This window comes from Trichosurus vulpecula, chromosome 2 (assembly GCF_011100635.1).
Source record: "Trichosurus vulpecula isolate mTriVul1 chromosome 2, mTriVul1.pri, whole genome shotgun sequence".
In the NCBI taxonomy this organism is placed as follows: Eukaryota; Metazoa; Chordata; class Mammalia; order Diprotodontia; family Phalangeridae; genus Trichosurus; species Trichosurus vulpecula.
Window position 1 is genome coordinate 55222661 of NC_050574.1, and position 12681 is coordinate 55235341.

Consider the following 12681-nt stretch of genomic DNA (forward strand, 5'->3'; position numbering starts at 1 on the left):
AGTTGCCCAGGTAGCAGGTGGCAAGAGCCAGGAGGTAAACCCACATGACCTAACTCCAAATCCTGAGCTCTTTCTGCTGGCCCACAGGGATGTTCACTTAGGAAAGGGTGATGGGGAGAGCTAGAGAAAGGCGAAGTGGCCAGGCCCTCTTCAGGGGAGCCCCTGCCTCTCTAGGCCCAGGCTAGATCTCTCAGGAGCACCTTGGCCCAGCCCACTAACTGAGCAGGCCTCAGCTCTGGCCAGAGTTCCCTGCCCCAGTCCATACCTGGCACAATCACCACTTCCATGCGGGCCTGGGCACTGCCAGTGAGGGTGTTAGAACTGCACACGTAGATGCCAGCGTCAGCAGCTGTTGCATCGGGGATGAAGAGCATAGTGTGCTCCACACGTGCCTGCAAGGTTCAAGAAATGAATGGGGACCAGAATGAGACAACATAGGATAGGAGAAAGGATGCGTCTGTAGAACATGTGCAGTGTCTGGGGTCCCGGTGGACTGATGAAGGATGAAGGGGAGACAGGAATAGTTTGGAGAATGTAGAAAAGAGGGAGATGAGGGGGAAGGAGAAGGTAGAGGATGGGAAAATAGAGTAGGGGAGACCAGGGAGAGGGACAGGAAAAAAGGAGAAAGGGAGGAAGGAGGGAGAAGCAGGGGAAAGAGAGAAGGGAGAAAGGGAGAAAAAGGAGACAAGAAGAATAGAGAGAAGTGAGGGAAAGGAGGAGGAAAGAAAGAATAGAGGGACGCTGAGGATAGTGGGTGGATACACTCCCTTTTAAGACCAGGTTGGACCAGGTTGGGCTAGGCCAGGGGTAGGGAACCTGCAGCCTCAAGGCTGCATATGACCTCAAGGCTACAGGTTCCTCATTCCCGGCTAGGCAAAGCAGGTTTTAAGAACTGGTCCTGAGGTCCTCACCTTGGATGGTAAGGTGCCCCCTTCCTTAGTCCAGACGATCCTGTGAGGTGGGTTCCCCATCACCTGACAATTCAGCCTCACAATGTGGCCCTCCTGCACCTGGGTCTGCTCAGGGCGTGGCTGGGCATCGGATGTTCGAACCCCTGCCCAGAAGAGGCAGAGTGAGAGCTACCTGGGGTGCTCTTCTCCTTGGATCCAAATTACTTCTTTTTCCCATACTTTCACATTGCTCATCATCTGGGGCCTTTGGCTCCTTCCTCCCATCCCCATCATTGCCCCAGATCCGCCCAATCCTTCCCCCTGCTTGCAACATCAAGGCAGGCCCCCGGTCACATCCCTGACCTTCTCCTCCTCCTCCTTGTATTCCTTCCCCTCTTACCATGCACATGGAGTACAGCTCTGGCCACATGCTGTCCAGCGCTATTGGAAGCACGGCATAGGTACTGGGCTTGGTCAGAGAGCTCAGTGGCCGGGAGGCGTAGGATACCACCGTGAATCCAGGCCTTCCGGGGCATCTGACCCCCAGGACCTCCTGGGACCAAAAGAAGGGAGTGCTAGGTCAGTGACAGTCAGAGTCTGGCTCAAGTCCTCACCCTTAAGACCCTCATTCTATCCATGAAGAGGGGGGAGATATATCACAAAGTTCTTCACCCAGTATTGCACATACTATCAGACTGGGTAAGTTTTGTGATGTTAACTCATTTTCCTCTTTTTATTATTATTTTTAATAAAGCCTGGCTCTCTGGGTAGGGATCAGGGAGGGAAAATATTTAGAAGTAGAGATAATATAAAAGCAGAAGAGATTAATAAAAGTGTTTTAAACAAATTGACCAAAAAACCTTCAAAGCTCCCCAACCCCTTTTCCTCAGCTTGAGTATTCAGACTAAGCCCCAGCTTTGCCAAGGGTCATAAGATCAAAGATTTAGACTTGGAAGAACCCCAGAGGAGAGTACTGAGGTTAACTGTCTTACCCAAGATTTACACAAGTAGTAACTGGCAGAGAAGGGATTTGAGCCTGGGTGATCTGACCCTCAGTCTAGTGTGCCTTCCCTTGTACCAAGCTGCAGCCATGTGACTGCTGACAATGAAGGGCACTATCTAGCACAGAAGTCTCCAAGAGGTTTAAAAGTGTTCCCACCTGACCACTCCAGGCTGGGTGCCGGGTTCCCGGTGGCACTACAGCGGAACTCTGCTGGCTGGCCAGGTTGCACTGTGAGCTGCGGTGGGTAGATAGAAACCACGGGTGGTGATGGGCTCCCAGAGGCTGTGAATAGAGGAGGGGCAGACGGGTACAATCAGGACAGCATTCCAAGGACAAGAGTGAAGAGGGAAATGTAATCATGACAGGGAAGGCCAGAGGAGAGAGGAAATGGGAAAGCCTGGGGTGGTGGAGGCGGATGGGCTAGGGTTAGGGAGAAAGAAGATACGGAAGTGAGAAGCCAGGACCTAATGAGGAAGGCTGGGAATACGAATAAATAACCATAATAATAATCCACATAGCACTACATATGCATGGGCATGGACTCTAAGGGAGGGAGTGCTAGGGGCTCCCCTGAAGGTGCAAGGGGGCTGGGAATAATACCACTACCTATTTTAGTATGGCAGGATTGTAGATCTAAAAGTTTTCTCTCTCTCTCTCTCCCTCTCCCCACTTCTCTCTCTCTCTCTCTCTCTCTCTCTCTCTCTCTCAAAACTATTGGGGTTAAGTGACTTGCCCAGGGTCACACAGCTAGTAAGTGACTAAGGCTAAGTTTGAACTCAGGCCCTCTTGACTTCAGGGCTGGTGCTCTATCCACTGTACCACCTAGCTGCCCCTAAAAGTTATCTCAAAGACCACTCATTTTACTGATAGGAAGGTGATCATCAGAAAAGGAAGGTGACTTGCCCAGGATAACACAGCTAGTAAGTGGCAAAGTTTGAACCCAGGTCTTTGGACAACAAGTCTACTGTATCAAAAAGTCAGGAATGAAGAGAGTGAGAGAGCAGGGACTGGACCTAGGCTGGGGGTACGGAGGTTTTTAAGGGGTGGACAGGTAGAAAGAAGGGCCCAGAATTGGCAGGGGGAAGGGCAAATTGTACCCTGGACATGCAACATGGCAGTGCCCTGGTCCATGGCGAACATGTTGGAGCCAGTGCACACATAGGTGCCTGCGTCACTGGGTTGGACGTCCCGGATGGTCAGGATGCCATTGAAGTCCATGGCTCGTGGAGGCAGCTTCCCATTATGGAGGCGAGTCCACACCAGTGTGTAGGCTGGAGACTAGGAGAGGCAGAAAGGACAAATGGGACCTACGAGACTTCTGACCTCCAAGACGTTATCTATCTTCTCAACCTAGTCCCAGCGCTTAAGGAGAGATGAGGTCTCCCCTCTCACCTTGCTCTTGGCTGTGCAGATGAAGGTGACGTCCGCCCCAACTCGAACGCTCTGGCTTGTCTGCTCCTCCACGGTCACTGTGATAGCTTTGGTGGGTGCCTCTGTGCAGGTGGAGAGCTATAGTGACTGCCAGTCCTGGCCCAGCTCCCGATGCCATCCCTGGCCCAGCTCCCAATGCCATCCCTGGCCTAGCTCCCCATGCTAGCCCTGGCCCAGCTCCCAATGCCAGCCCCAAACCCAGGTCTAATCCCAGCCCCAAACCTCAATCCTAGATCCAGGCCCAGACCCAGGCCCTCACCATGTCCCACACACCAGCCCCAGCCCACTTCTAATCCCAGGGCTAAACCCACTCCTAGCCCTTACCCCAATCCTGATCCAAACACCAACTCTGATCCTAATTCTACCTGACCTAAGCAAAACCCAGACCCTGACTAACTTTTGAAGAGAACGAAGCAGCCTGGATGAAGGGTGGAAGGGAAAGCGTGGAGAGCTACAGAAAGGTCAGCCATCAGCTATGGGAGCTACAGGAGGAGGGGGAAGGAGGGGAGGCCAGAGGAAGGAGGGGAGAGAGGAAGCAGAAAGGGACCAAGGCAGGCTTACCAGTGACCAGAAGCTCAGCCCTGCTGGTGTTGGCGTGGTAAAGGTTGCGGCAAGTACAGATGTAAACGCCTGCATCGGAAGGCTGGACGCTGGGGAAGTAGAGCTCAGAGCCTGGAGGTGTTGGTGGAGGTGTTGGTGGTGTACTCAGACTGAGTACCCTTTGGAACAAGACCCACCCCCAAAATTCCTACCATTCCCTCCTCCTACCACGGGTCTTTCCACACAGACAGGACCCTGAGGCAGTAGAGACAGTTGGAGAACTGAAGATCCCATTCCCACTCACTGACTAGGAGGGAATTCTGGGACATCCAGTACCTTGTTGGCGCTGTTGGGTGGTGCTGGGAATAGATCGTCCGTCTTCTCGGGTCCAGTAGTAGTAGTACGGGGGGCTCCCGCTGACCTGGCATCGAAGCGAGTGGGAGCCACCCTGCGGCACTGTGCTCCGGGCTGGGTGGACCTGAACTACCAGCAGGGCCTGGTCTGCTAAAGAGAAAGAAGTTCAGGGGAGCAGTCAAGCCTGATGATCCCCCCCATGCAACCATCCTTCTTTGACTTCTGTCCCTAAACATAAGGTAGGCGGGACCAAAGGACTTTAGAACCCAGAATGTCAGAGCTAGAACACAGAATGTCAGAGCTGGGAGGGGCCTTAAAACACAGGATATCAGAGCTGGGAGGGTCCTTAGAATACAGAATGTCAGAGCTAGGAGGGCCCTTAGAACACAGGACGTCAGAGCTGGGAGGGGCCTTAGAATACAGGAACTGGGAAGGAATTTAGAACATAGAGTATCAGAGCTGGGGTCCTTCCCACAGGTAAAATTTCTCCCCCATCATCCTCCCTTGGTTCCAGGACTCCCAACACCCACACACTAATGACTCCTCCAGAATCCTTTCATTCCCTAGCCCTCTGCAGTCCTCCACTTACCTTGAGGCTGGCAGCGCCCTCCACGAACATTGGGGTTGCCCACATAGCCCGGGGCACACCTGCAGGAGACATGCCACCCTTATCAGGCTGTACCTGTCAGGGCTAGCTGGAGCGCCTGGGATGCCTGGGGCATCAGAGTTCAGCCTCTGGCCCAGGGCTAGGCTGGAGACACAAGGGCCTCTTTTGGGAAAAGAAGGACTGGGGGCAGAGAGTAGGAATAGCTCAAAGATGACCTAGTCTCACCAGACTCAGTTGGGTTGGGGGCTTGTTTCCACTCCAGAAGGATCTTCTTATAAACCCCGCCCCAGATTCTCATGTCCTTCCCCACTGCCTCTCATTCCACTCTCCTTCAGGCTATGCCTGTCCCTGGACCCTGACCCCAAGGACCCCCACCCCAAGCTGTAGAAGACTTACTGTTCACAGTATTGGCCAGTGTATCCAGGCTCACAGGCCGTGCAGTGGTAACCCCCAGATCCGAGGCTCTCACATGTCCGAGAGAACCTGCAGCCCAGGAGGCAGAAGTCAGGCTTAGGTGAGTCCCTTATCTTCTTGGGGACTTTTCCCTTTTTCCCTTTCCTGAATGACTCATATCCCCTGGGGTCGGTCCCCCCTTCCCATCTCCCTTCTCCTAGGTGCCAAATATCCAGACCATGCCCACCCCCTGGATGTCCACTTGTCAGAGGGGTCTCCTATTCAGCTTTGGCCTGGGGTAGCTGGCCACCATGAGAACTGATCTGGTGATTCCCTATATCCCTTGGCACTAGGCAAGGCCAACCTACATGTTCTCAGGGTTGGTCAGGGGGCAGGCACAGGGCTGGCAGTCCTCAGGAGTCCCCGCGGTGGCATCACCATAGTAGCCAGGTGCACAGAGTTCACAGAATTCACCAGCCGTGTGGTGCAGGCATTGCTGAGGATTCAGGGGTGTCACACTCTGGCTCGGTCAGCCCTCATATCCTGTGTCCCCACTGAGCCCTACTGACTGGCCACTAATGGGCCTCTCAAGTACACCAAAGCTCCCCAATGCATTTCTACACAGATCTCCACCCCGTCAATGACTCTGCACTCAACCCTCCATGCTTACCCCCATTCACTGACCTACACAGTGGCCCCCTACCCCTCACTGATACCTCCCACCTCACTGACTCCTAATGAGTACTTCCCTTACTTGCTAAACTTGCCCTGATTTGAACCCCTAAATTACTCTTAGATGATGATGCCTTCTACTCACCTTACATAAGAGGCCTGACCCTTTGATGATCTCCCCTTACACTGAGCCCCTCCCTACAGTGGCTGCTCCTCACTGATCCCCCCTCATAGAGCTCTTACATGGACGCCCTCCACGTGGACCCTGCTATACTGACTACTCACTAATCATTGACACACTCCACTAACTGACCCCCCCCAGGTGGTACCCACCACTCCTCAGTGATCTCCCACACTGACCCCTTCCCCTCACCACATAGACAGACAGACAGACAGACAGACACACAGACACACAACATAGAGGTCTCCTCCAAATGCTTCCTCCCTCCCAAACCCCTGCTTCCAGCTCCCATCCCTCACCGAGCAGGCTCCTGTCTCTGGGTGACAGGTCTCTGAGTGCCCATTGCATTCACAAAGCTCACAGTGGCCCAGGTAGAGGCCACTCCCTGTTCGTGTGTAGCCAGAGGCACAATCCTGGCAAAGGAGAAAAAAAGGTCAGGGTTGAGCCTCTCAACAAGGAGGTTCTAGGGGTAGAGGAGGAAGAATCAGAAGTCTCCAGCCCAGAGACCCTGCCATCTTTACTTGGATCTCATGTGGGAACTTCAAAGTCAACCAGGCCAAAGTTATTTCTCTCTCCCTCACCCCAAATTGGAGACTGTTTTCTTAAAAGGATTACAAAAACCACAGAGCTAGAATGTCAGAGCTGGGAGCACCCTTAGAACACTGAATGTCAGAGCTCTGAAGGACTTTAGTACAATATCAGAGCTGAGATGGGGCTTTAGAAAACTGAATGTTAAAACAAAGAATGTCAGATCTAGGGGGCCATTAGAACACAGTGCCAAAGCTGGAAGTCTTCTCACCTGCTGAGCTTGCCTCTGATCCCCTCCTGACCCTTCACTCATGCCCCCTCACACTGAACTCCCTAACACCGAGGATACACAAAGGAAGGTGCCTCTGATGATTAGAAATCAAGTTCAGGCTGGTTATTTAATAGGTGAGAAAAAAAATGTGAGGCCTAGTGAGAAATGACTTGCTCAAGGTTATAGAGTGAGTTAGTAACTTAAGTAATACCAGAAACCAGTCTCAGGCATTCCTGAAAGAAGGTTACAGTCCAGCGCTTTCCCTCTCACCTGGCAGGAGAGGCCTCGGTAGCCAGGTGGGCAGCGGCATTCCTCTACTTCCAGGGCACGGGGTCCAGCCGTGGGGCCAGGCAGAGCTCTCTCCATGCTGACGGCACCAATGCTGGCTGCCAGAGGGACTGAGGAGAAGGTGGCACGGACCAGGATCTCATCCAGGTCAGCCAGCACCATCAGCAAGTGCTCTCGAGTGGCTGGCTGTCCATCCAACCTCCTCCAGAATTGCTGGTTTGGGGGAGGAAGGATAGAGAGTGGAGGTAATGAAGGCTCTACACCCTGCTTCTGTGACCCCTCCTGCCCCAAGTCTGGCCCTTGTTTCCCTCGGCCAAGCAAACACAAGTCTTCAATTATTAGGTTACGATGGCAGCTGGATTATGCCTGAGGAGGAGTAGGGTCAAAGCTAGAAATTGATCACGATTAGGTTTAGCATTGGGGTCAGTCAGGCCTCTTGCTTTGGTCAGAACTGGGGTCTGAGCTGGGTGTCATAGTTCTGGGTCAGAGTTGATCATGGTCACGGCCTTGGTCACAGTTGTGGTCCTGGCCTTAGTCAGAATTGTGCTTGTGGTCTGGTCAAAGTTAGGATCATAGTCATGGTCAGAGTTGATCATGGTCATAGTCAGAGTTGGGCACATGGTCCTGGCCTTGGTCAGAATTGGGATCATGGCTTTGGTCAAAGTCATGCTCATGGTCTGGTCAAAGTTAGGATCATAGTCATGGTCAGAGTTGGGATCATAGTCATAGTCAGAGTTGGAGACATGGTCATGGCCTTGGTCAGAGTCATGCTTGTGGTCTGGTCAAAGTGAGGATTATAGTTATGGTCAGAGTTGGGATCATGGTCATAGTCTGAGTTGGAGACATGGTCCTGGCCTTGGTCAGAGTTGAGATCATGGTCTGGTCAAAGTTATGATCATAGTCACAGTCAGAGTTGATCATGGTCATAGTCAGAGATGGGGACATGGTCATGGCCTTGGTCACAGTTGTGGTCCTGGCCTTCGTCAGAGTTGGGATCATGGCCTTGGTCAAAGTCATGCTTGTGGTCTGGTCAAAGTTAGGATCATAGTCATGGTCACAGAGTTGGGGACATGGTCATGGTCATGCTCAGAGTCAAGATCATGGTAGACATCAGAACTGACATCATGGTTGGACTCATAGTCAGGACTGCTGTGTTGGGGTCAGAATCAAGGTCTTGGTCCTAGTCACACAATGTCAGGCTGGTCCATTTATACCTCTCTGAATACTATTTCGAAGCTCTTCCTTTCACGGCCTTGCAGCTCTGGTTGGGAGGCTACTAGAGTGATGTCATTCCCCTGTGGTAAGATAAGAAGAATAATCCCCCCGAGACTATGTTACTGGATAGGTGCAAAGCCTTTTCACATCCTCTATCTTTTTTTTTGCTCCTACAAAGTTGTCGGGAAAGTATGACTTTTCATTTAACAAATGAAAAAACCGAGGCCCAGAAAATGGAAGTGGTTTGGCCAAAGTCATACGTGAAGTAACATGGCAGAGCTAGGGACCTTGTGACTCCCAGACCAGGACACTATGAGATAGGAGAAGAGGCTCTCAGTGGGCGCCCTGATACTGGCTGCTTTCCAGTAACTCCAATACCTGTTCACCAGCCCTCCATGCTCCCCTGAAGAGAGAACAGAAGAGATCTCTGCCCGTAGCCTGCCAAGATGGCGGCATGACCCAGAAACCCATGCTACGGCACACACTGGGGTAAGGTACTGGGAGAAGGGACTCCAACAGAGCCTAGCCCTTTCCTCGTAGACACTCACTGCCCTTCACCACAATCCCTACCAGGTTTGCCACCCTTTCTCCCATGGCCTCACTCCAGGGATAACTCACCGTGATCTGCACATCAGGATCAGAGAGGGGGCTGCCCTGTGCTCCAGCTGTGTAGGAGAGAATGTACCGGAGCTTTCCACCATAGGCGTCCACCTGTGTGGAACCAAGCTGGGGTGTCAGCAGTCCTGGTCTGCCCCTCTGACCCCTTTGTCCACCACCCTCATCCCAACTCTGGTTCCTCAGTTAGGAGAACTGGCTTGGGTGCAAGGGCCACGATGCTGTTCTAAGCTCCTTCTCCTCCCCCCAGTGAGGCTGAACCTGAGGCAGGGTCAATGCCAGAGAACACAAGGTGAATCTTCCCTCAGCAGGAAGTTCAGTTGTTGGGATCAGCCCAAGTTAACCTTGGGGTCACGGCGAGGGTCAACCCTTCCTCGTCTATAATCCCAATTACTATTAATCTCACCCATCTTAAGACCCTCCTTAGAGCCTCCCATGATCCTCCCAGCCAGAAAGGATAGTCCTTTCCACAGCCACCCCATTCAAACGAAAACACATGATCCCAATAATTCACATTTACGTCAACTATTCGTATTCAATCACTTTAGTAAACATTTACTATGCCTGGGAGACACAGACTATTTATTATTATTACATTCTAATTATTTTAACCTGGCATATTTAGTGTACACTATTCGTGAGTCTGTAGTCTTCCTTAGTTCCATGTAGTCAGAATCTCGTCTTAATTATTTCTGTATCTTTCTCAGCACCCAGTACTGTGTACTCTAGATTTTCAAAAAAACTGAACTTGTGATTTCATTGATCATACGTGTTTAGTACGGAATATCCTCTCCACCGAGGCAGGTCTGCACCTTCTCTAATTTCCAGTCTCAGTGAGTTGCCTGAGGCACTGAGAAGATCAGTAACTTGGGCAAGGTCACACAGCCAGGATGAACCAACATTTTCCTAACTCTGAAGCCACCTCTCTATCCACTAAGCCACACTTCCCCTCTCTGCACAGAAGGCTTTTTGTGAATGGCTTCCAAACAAATGACTCTTGGATGTCACCACAATCTGTTTCACCCTCCTCCTTGTCTAAATCTTTCCCATCCTCCCCTTCTACCTCCCCTTCCTCCTCTGAGAAGCTTCCCCTGAGCAACTCAGCTTAGGAGGCTCTTTCCCTGCTCTATGGGAATTCCTATAGGCCGATCTAGTCTGTTACACAAGTACCGGCCCTGTTGGTTCAATTCAATCCAAAGGATTTGGGAAGGATTCATTAAAGTTGGATAGGTGCAGGGAGCTGGGACTGGTGTGAAGCAGGTTAGGAGCAGGGGGCTCTATTGTGGGGTATGGGGGAGGGAGAGAGCCCCCAGAGACTCTGGAGACAGCCAAGGTCCCTGTCCTTTTGAAAGTGTCATTTGTAGGATGATGCATGGAATACTGAGCGACAAATCCATGGCCCTCCGTTTGATTTTAAGCTCTGTGAGGACAGTGACCCTGCTTTACTTATCCCTGTCAAACTCATGTCACCAAGTGCTGGGCCTTGCATACAACAGGGAGGGATACACACACACACATACATACATACATACATACATACAACAGATAAGAAATGCTTGATAATGATGACGATTCTTGCTGGCTTTTTTTTTTGATGACTCTCTGACCCCAGCAGGCTTCCCTTCCTCTCATTCCCTGCTGCCATGTGTCATTGTGTCCCATGACGTCTTGGTTCCCAGTCCTCAGGACCACAGACCCCACCTTGTGCTACAGCTAACCAAGCCCAACTGGGCTTTTCCTCCTGCTCCTTTGGCTCTTGGGCCCCTGGCCCCGATGCTAGGACCTAAGAATAGTCATTGGACGTGAGACCTGGGTGCTGCTGGAGATGGGAAGAGGTACCCAGTGGGCCCACGGTGAGCTCCCCTGTCGCCCCTCCATGTATCAGCCCTTCCCAGATGGGAAGCCAGGACAGCATTTTTTCCCCAATGGCTACTTTGCTGGGGTCTGCCTAGGATCTCTTCAAGGCACTGGCTCTCATTGGGGCAGAGCCCTTTTCAGAAACCCAATTTTGATTTAATGGCGAATTCAGGTGTCTGAGCCAGGCCAGGAACAGGCTGGTGGCAACAGTAAAGAGATACTGAAGGAGATATAACTTGAGGTGTCTGGGAACTAGCCAGCAAAGGATGATAGAATGAGAAGCAGAGAGTAAACCAGAGAGGAGGCATGAAACCCTAGTCCGCCCTGCAGGCTGCCCGGTTGTATTTCCCTCCCAGGGTCCTGGGCCCTTCCATCTGGCACAGTCTAGCCTTTCGAACCAGAGGTCCGTCCATCTCCCTGTCCTTCCCCAGCCCCCATTACCTTGTCCCCTAGGAAGATTCTAGGCAGCTGCCAATAATAGATGCTTTCAGGAAGCTGAGAGAAGGCCTTGTAGGCAAGAGAAAACTAGGTCAGAAGGTGAAAAAACCAGTGAGGGTCTGGGGAAGCAGGGAGGAAGGGAGGAGGGTAGGGCGGGGACATTACTAGATTCAGGGAGAGACTGAGAACCCAAAAGGCAGGCAGAGGAGAGTTATCACTGTGAGTTCCCAAGGCTCAGGCTCCTGGGACAAGGCCTAGACATGGTTAGTGGCAATTGTTTTTGAGACCTCAAGGAATGTTGATAGGTGTGAGGGTGTCTGTTCACTAGGAGATCCTGTCTCAGCTCAGGTGGGAGGTGGGATGGGGGGCAGAGAGCCAAAAGGTTTCTCAGACTATGCTGGTAGAGATGAGCCAACCGGGAGGCATAGAACTAAACAGGCAATGGTGGATGGAGTGGGGCAGGGCAGAGTGGGGAGGACAGGAGGAGGGAAGGAGCAGAGCTGGGCAGAATCCTTGAGGACACAGCTTGGCTCTAATAACCTGCCACCTACCTGAGAGCCAGCTAGCCTGGCAGTGGTGCCAGAACCAGGGGCTGCAGGGGAGGAGAGGGAAGCCACTTGAGAGTAAGAGGAAGAGGAGAAGGAAGAAGAAGAAGAAGAAGAGGAGGGAGGAGCTGCTTTTAGGGAGGCTGCAGACCGAGGGTGGGTAGGCCCTGCAGGGCCTGGGCCATGGGGTGGAGGGGGAGCAGCAAAGCTGGAGAGGAGCTGCCAGATCTCTGCATCCATCCGCCTTTGAGCCTCATCCACCTGGAAATGCAGGTGGGAAGGGAAAGAGATGGAGGGAATGGAGGGATGGAAAGAAGGGAAGGAGAAGGGATGAGAAAGGAGGAGGGTGGCCAGCAAAGGAGAGATGGGAAAGGAAGGAAGAGAGGAAGGAAGGAAAGAAAGGAAGGAAGGGAGGGAGGAAGGAAAGAAGGAAGGAGGAAGGAAGGAAAGAAGTAAGGAAGGGAGGAAAGAAGGTAGGAAAGAAGGGAGGGAGGAAGGAAGGAAGGAAGGAAAGGAGGAAGGGAGGAAGGAAGGCAGGAAGGAAGGAAGGGAGGGAGGGAGGAAAGAAGGGAGGAAGGGAGGAAGGAAGGAAGGAAGGAAGGAAGGAAGGAAGGAAGGAAGGAAGGAAGGAAGGAAGGAAGGAAAGAAGGAAGGAAGAAAGGAAAGGAGGAAGGAAGGAAGGAAGAGAAAGAAAACAAAAGAAACAGAGAAGATTGCAAGAATCAGCAATTCTTAGAAGCTCCTTCCCCACTCCCAGCCCCAAACCTGTGGATCTCCCCAGGCTTCTTGGCGCCCTGCTCCAATGTCAAGCCTCAAGGTTACCCAAAGGGTTACCAGGGCAGGACTACCCTTG

The 12681-nt window shown here is 52.1% G+C and overlaps 1 protein-coding gene across 1 annotated transcript in view; it reads right to left on the minus strand.

Annotated features, from left to right (window-relative positions):
* Positions 1 to 12681, minus strand: part of HSPG2 (heparan sulfate proteoglycan 2) — a 122286-nt gene that overhangs the window by 64879 nt on the left and 44726 nt on the right. The window contains exons 35-49 of the mRNA XM_036743736.1: positions 8992 to 9084; positions 8373 to 8453; positions 7141 to 7371; positions 6371 to 6484; positions 5587 to 5714; positions 5222 to 5308; positions 4808 to 4866; positions 4201 to 4368; positions 3886 to 3996; positions 3286 to 3386; positions 2991 to 3171; positions 2050 to 2175; positions 1291 to 1443; positions 912 to 1054; positions 266 to 392 (exon numbers count right to left, since the gene is read on the minus strand). Coding sequence (XP_036599631.1) covers positions 266 to 392; positions 912 to 1054; positions 1291 to 1443; positions 2050 to 2175; positions 2991 to 3171; positions 3286 to 3386; positions 3886 to 3996; positions 4201 to 4368; positions 4808 to 4866; positions 5222 to 5308; positions 5587 to 5714; positions 6371 to 6484; positions 7141 to 7371; positions 8373 to 8453; positions 8992 to 9084 — 1903 coding nt within the window. The remainder of the gene's footprint in view (positions 1 to 265; positions 393 to 911; positions 1055 to 1290; positions 1444 to 2049; positions 2176 to 2990; positions 3172 to 3285; positions 3387 to 3885; positions 3997 to 4200; positions 4369 to 4807; positions 4867 to 5221; positions 5309 to 5586; positions 5715 to 6370; positions 6485 to 7140; positions 7372 to 8372; positions 8454 to 8991; positions 9085 to 12681) is intronic.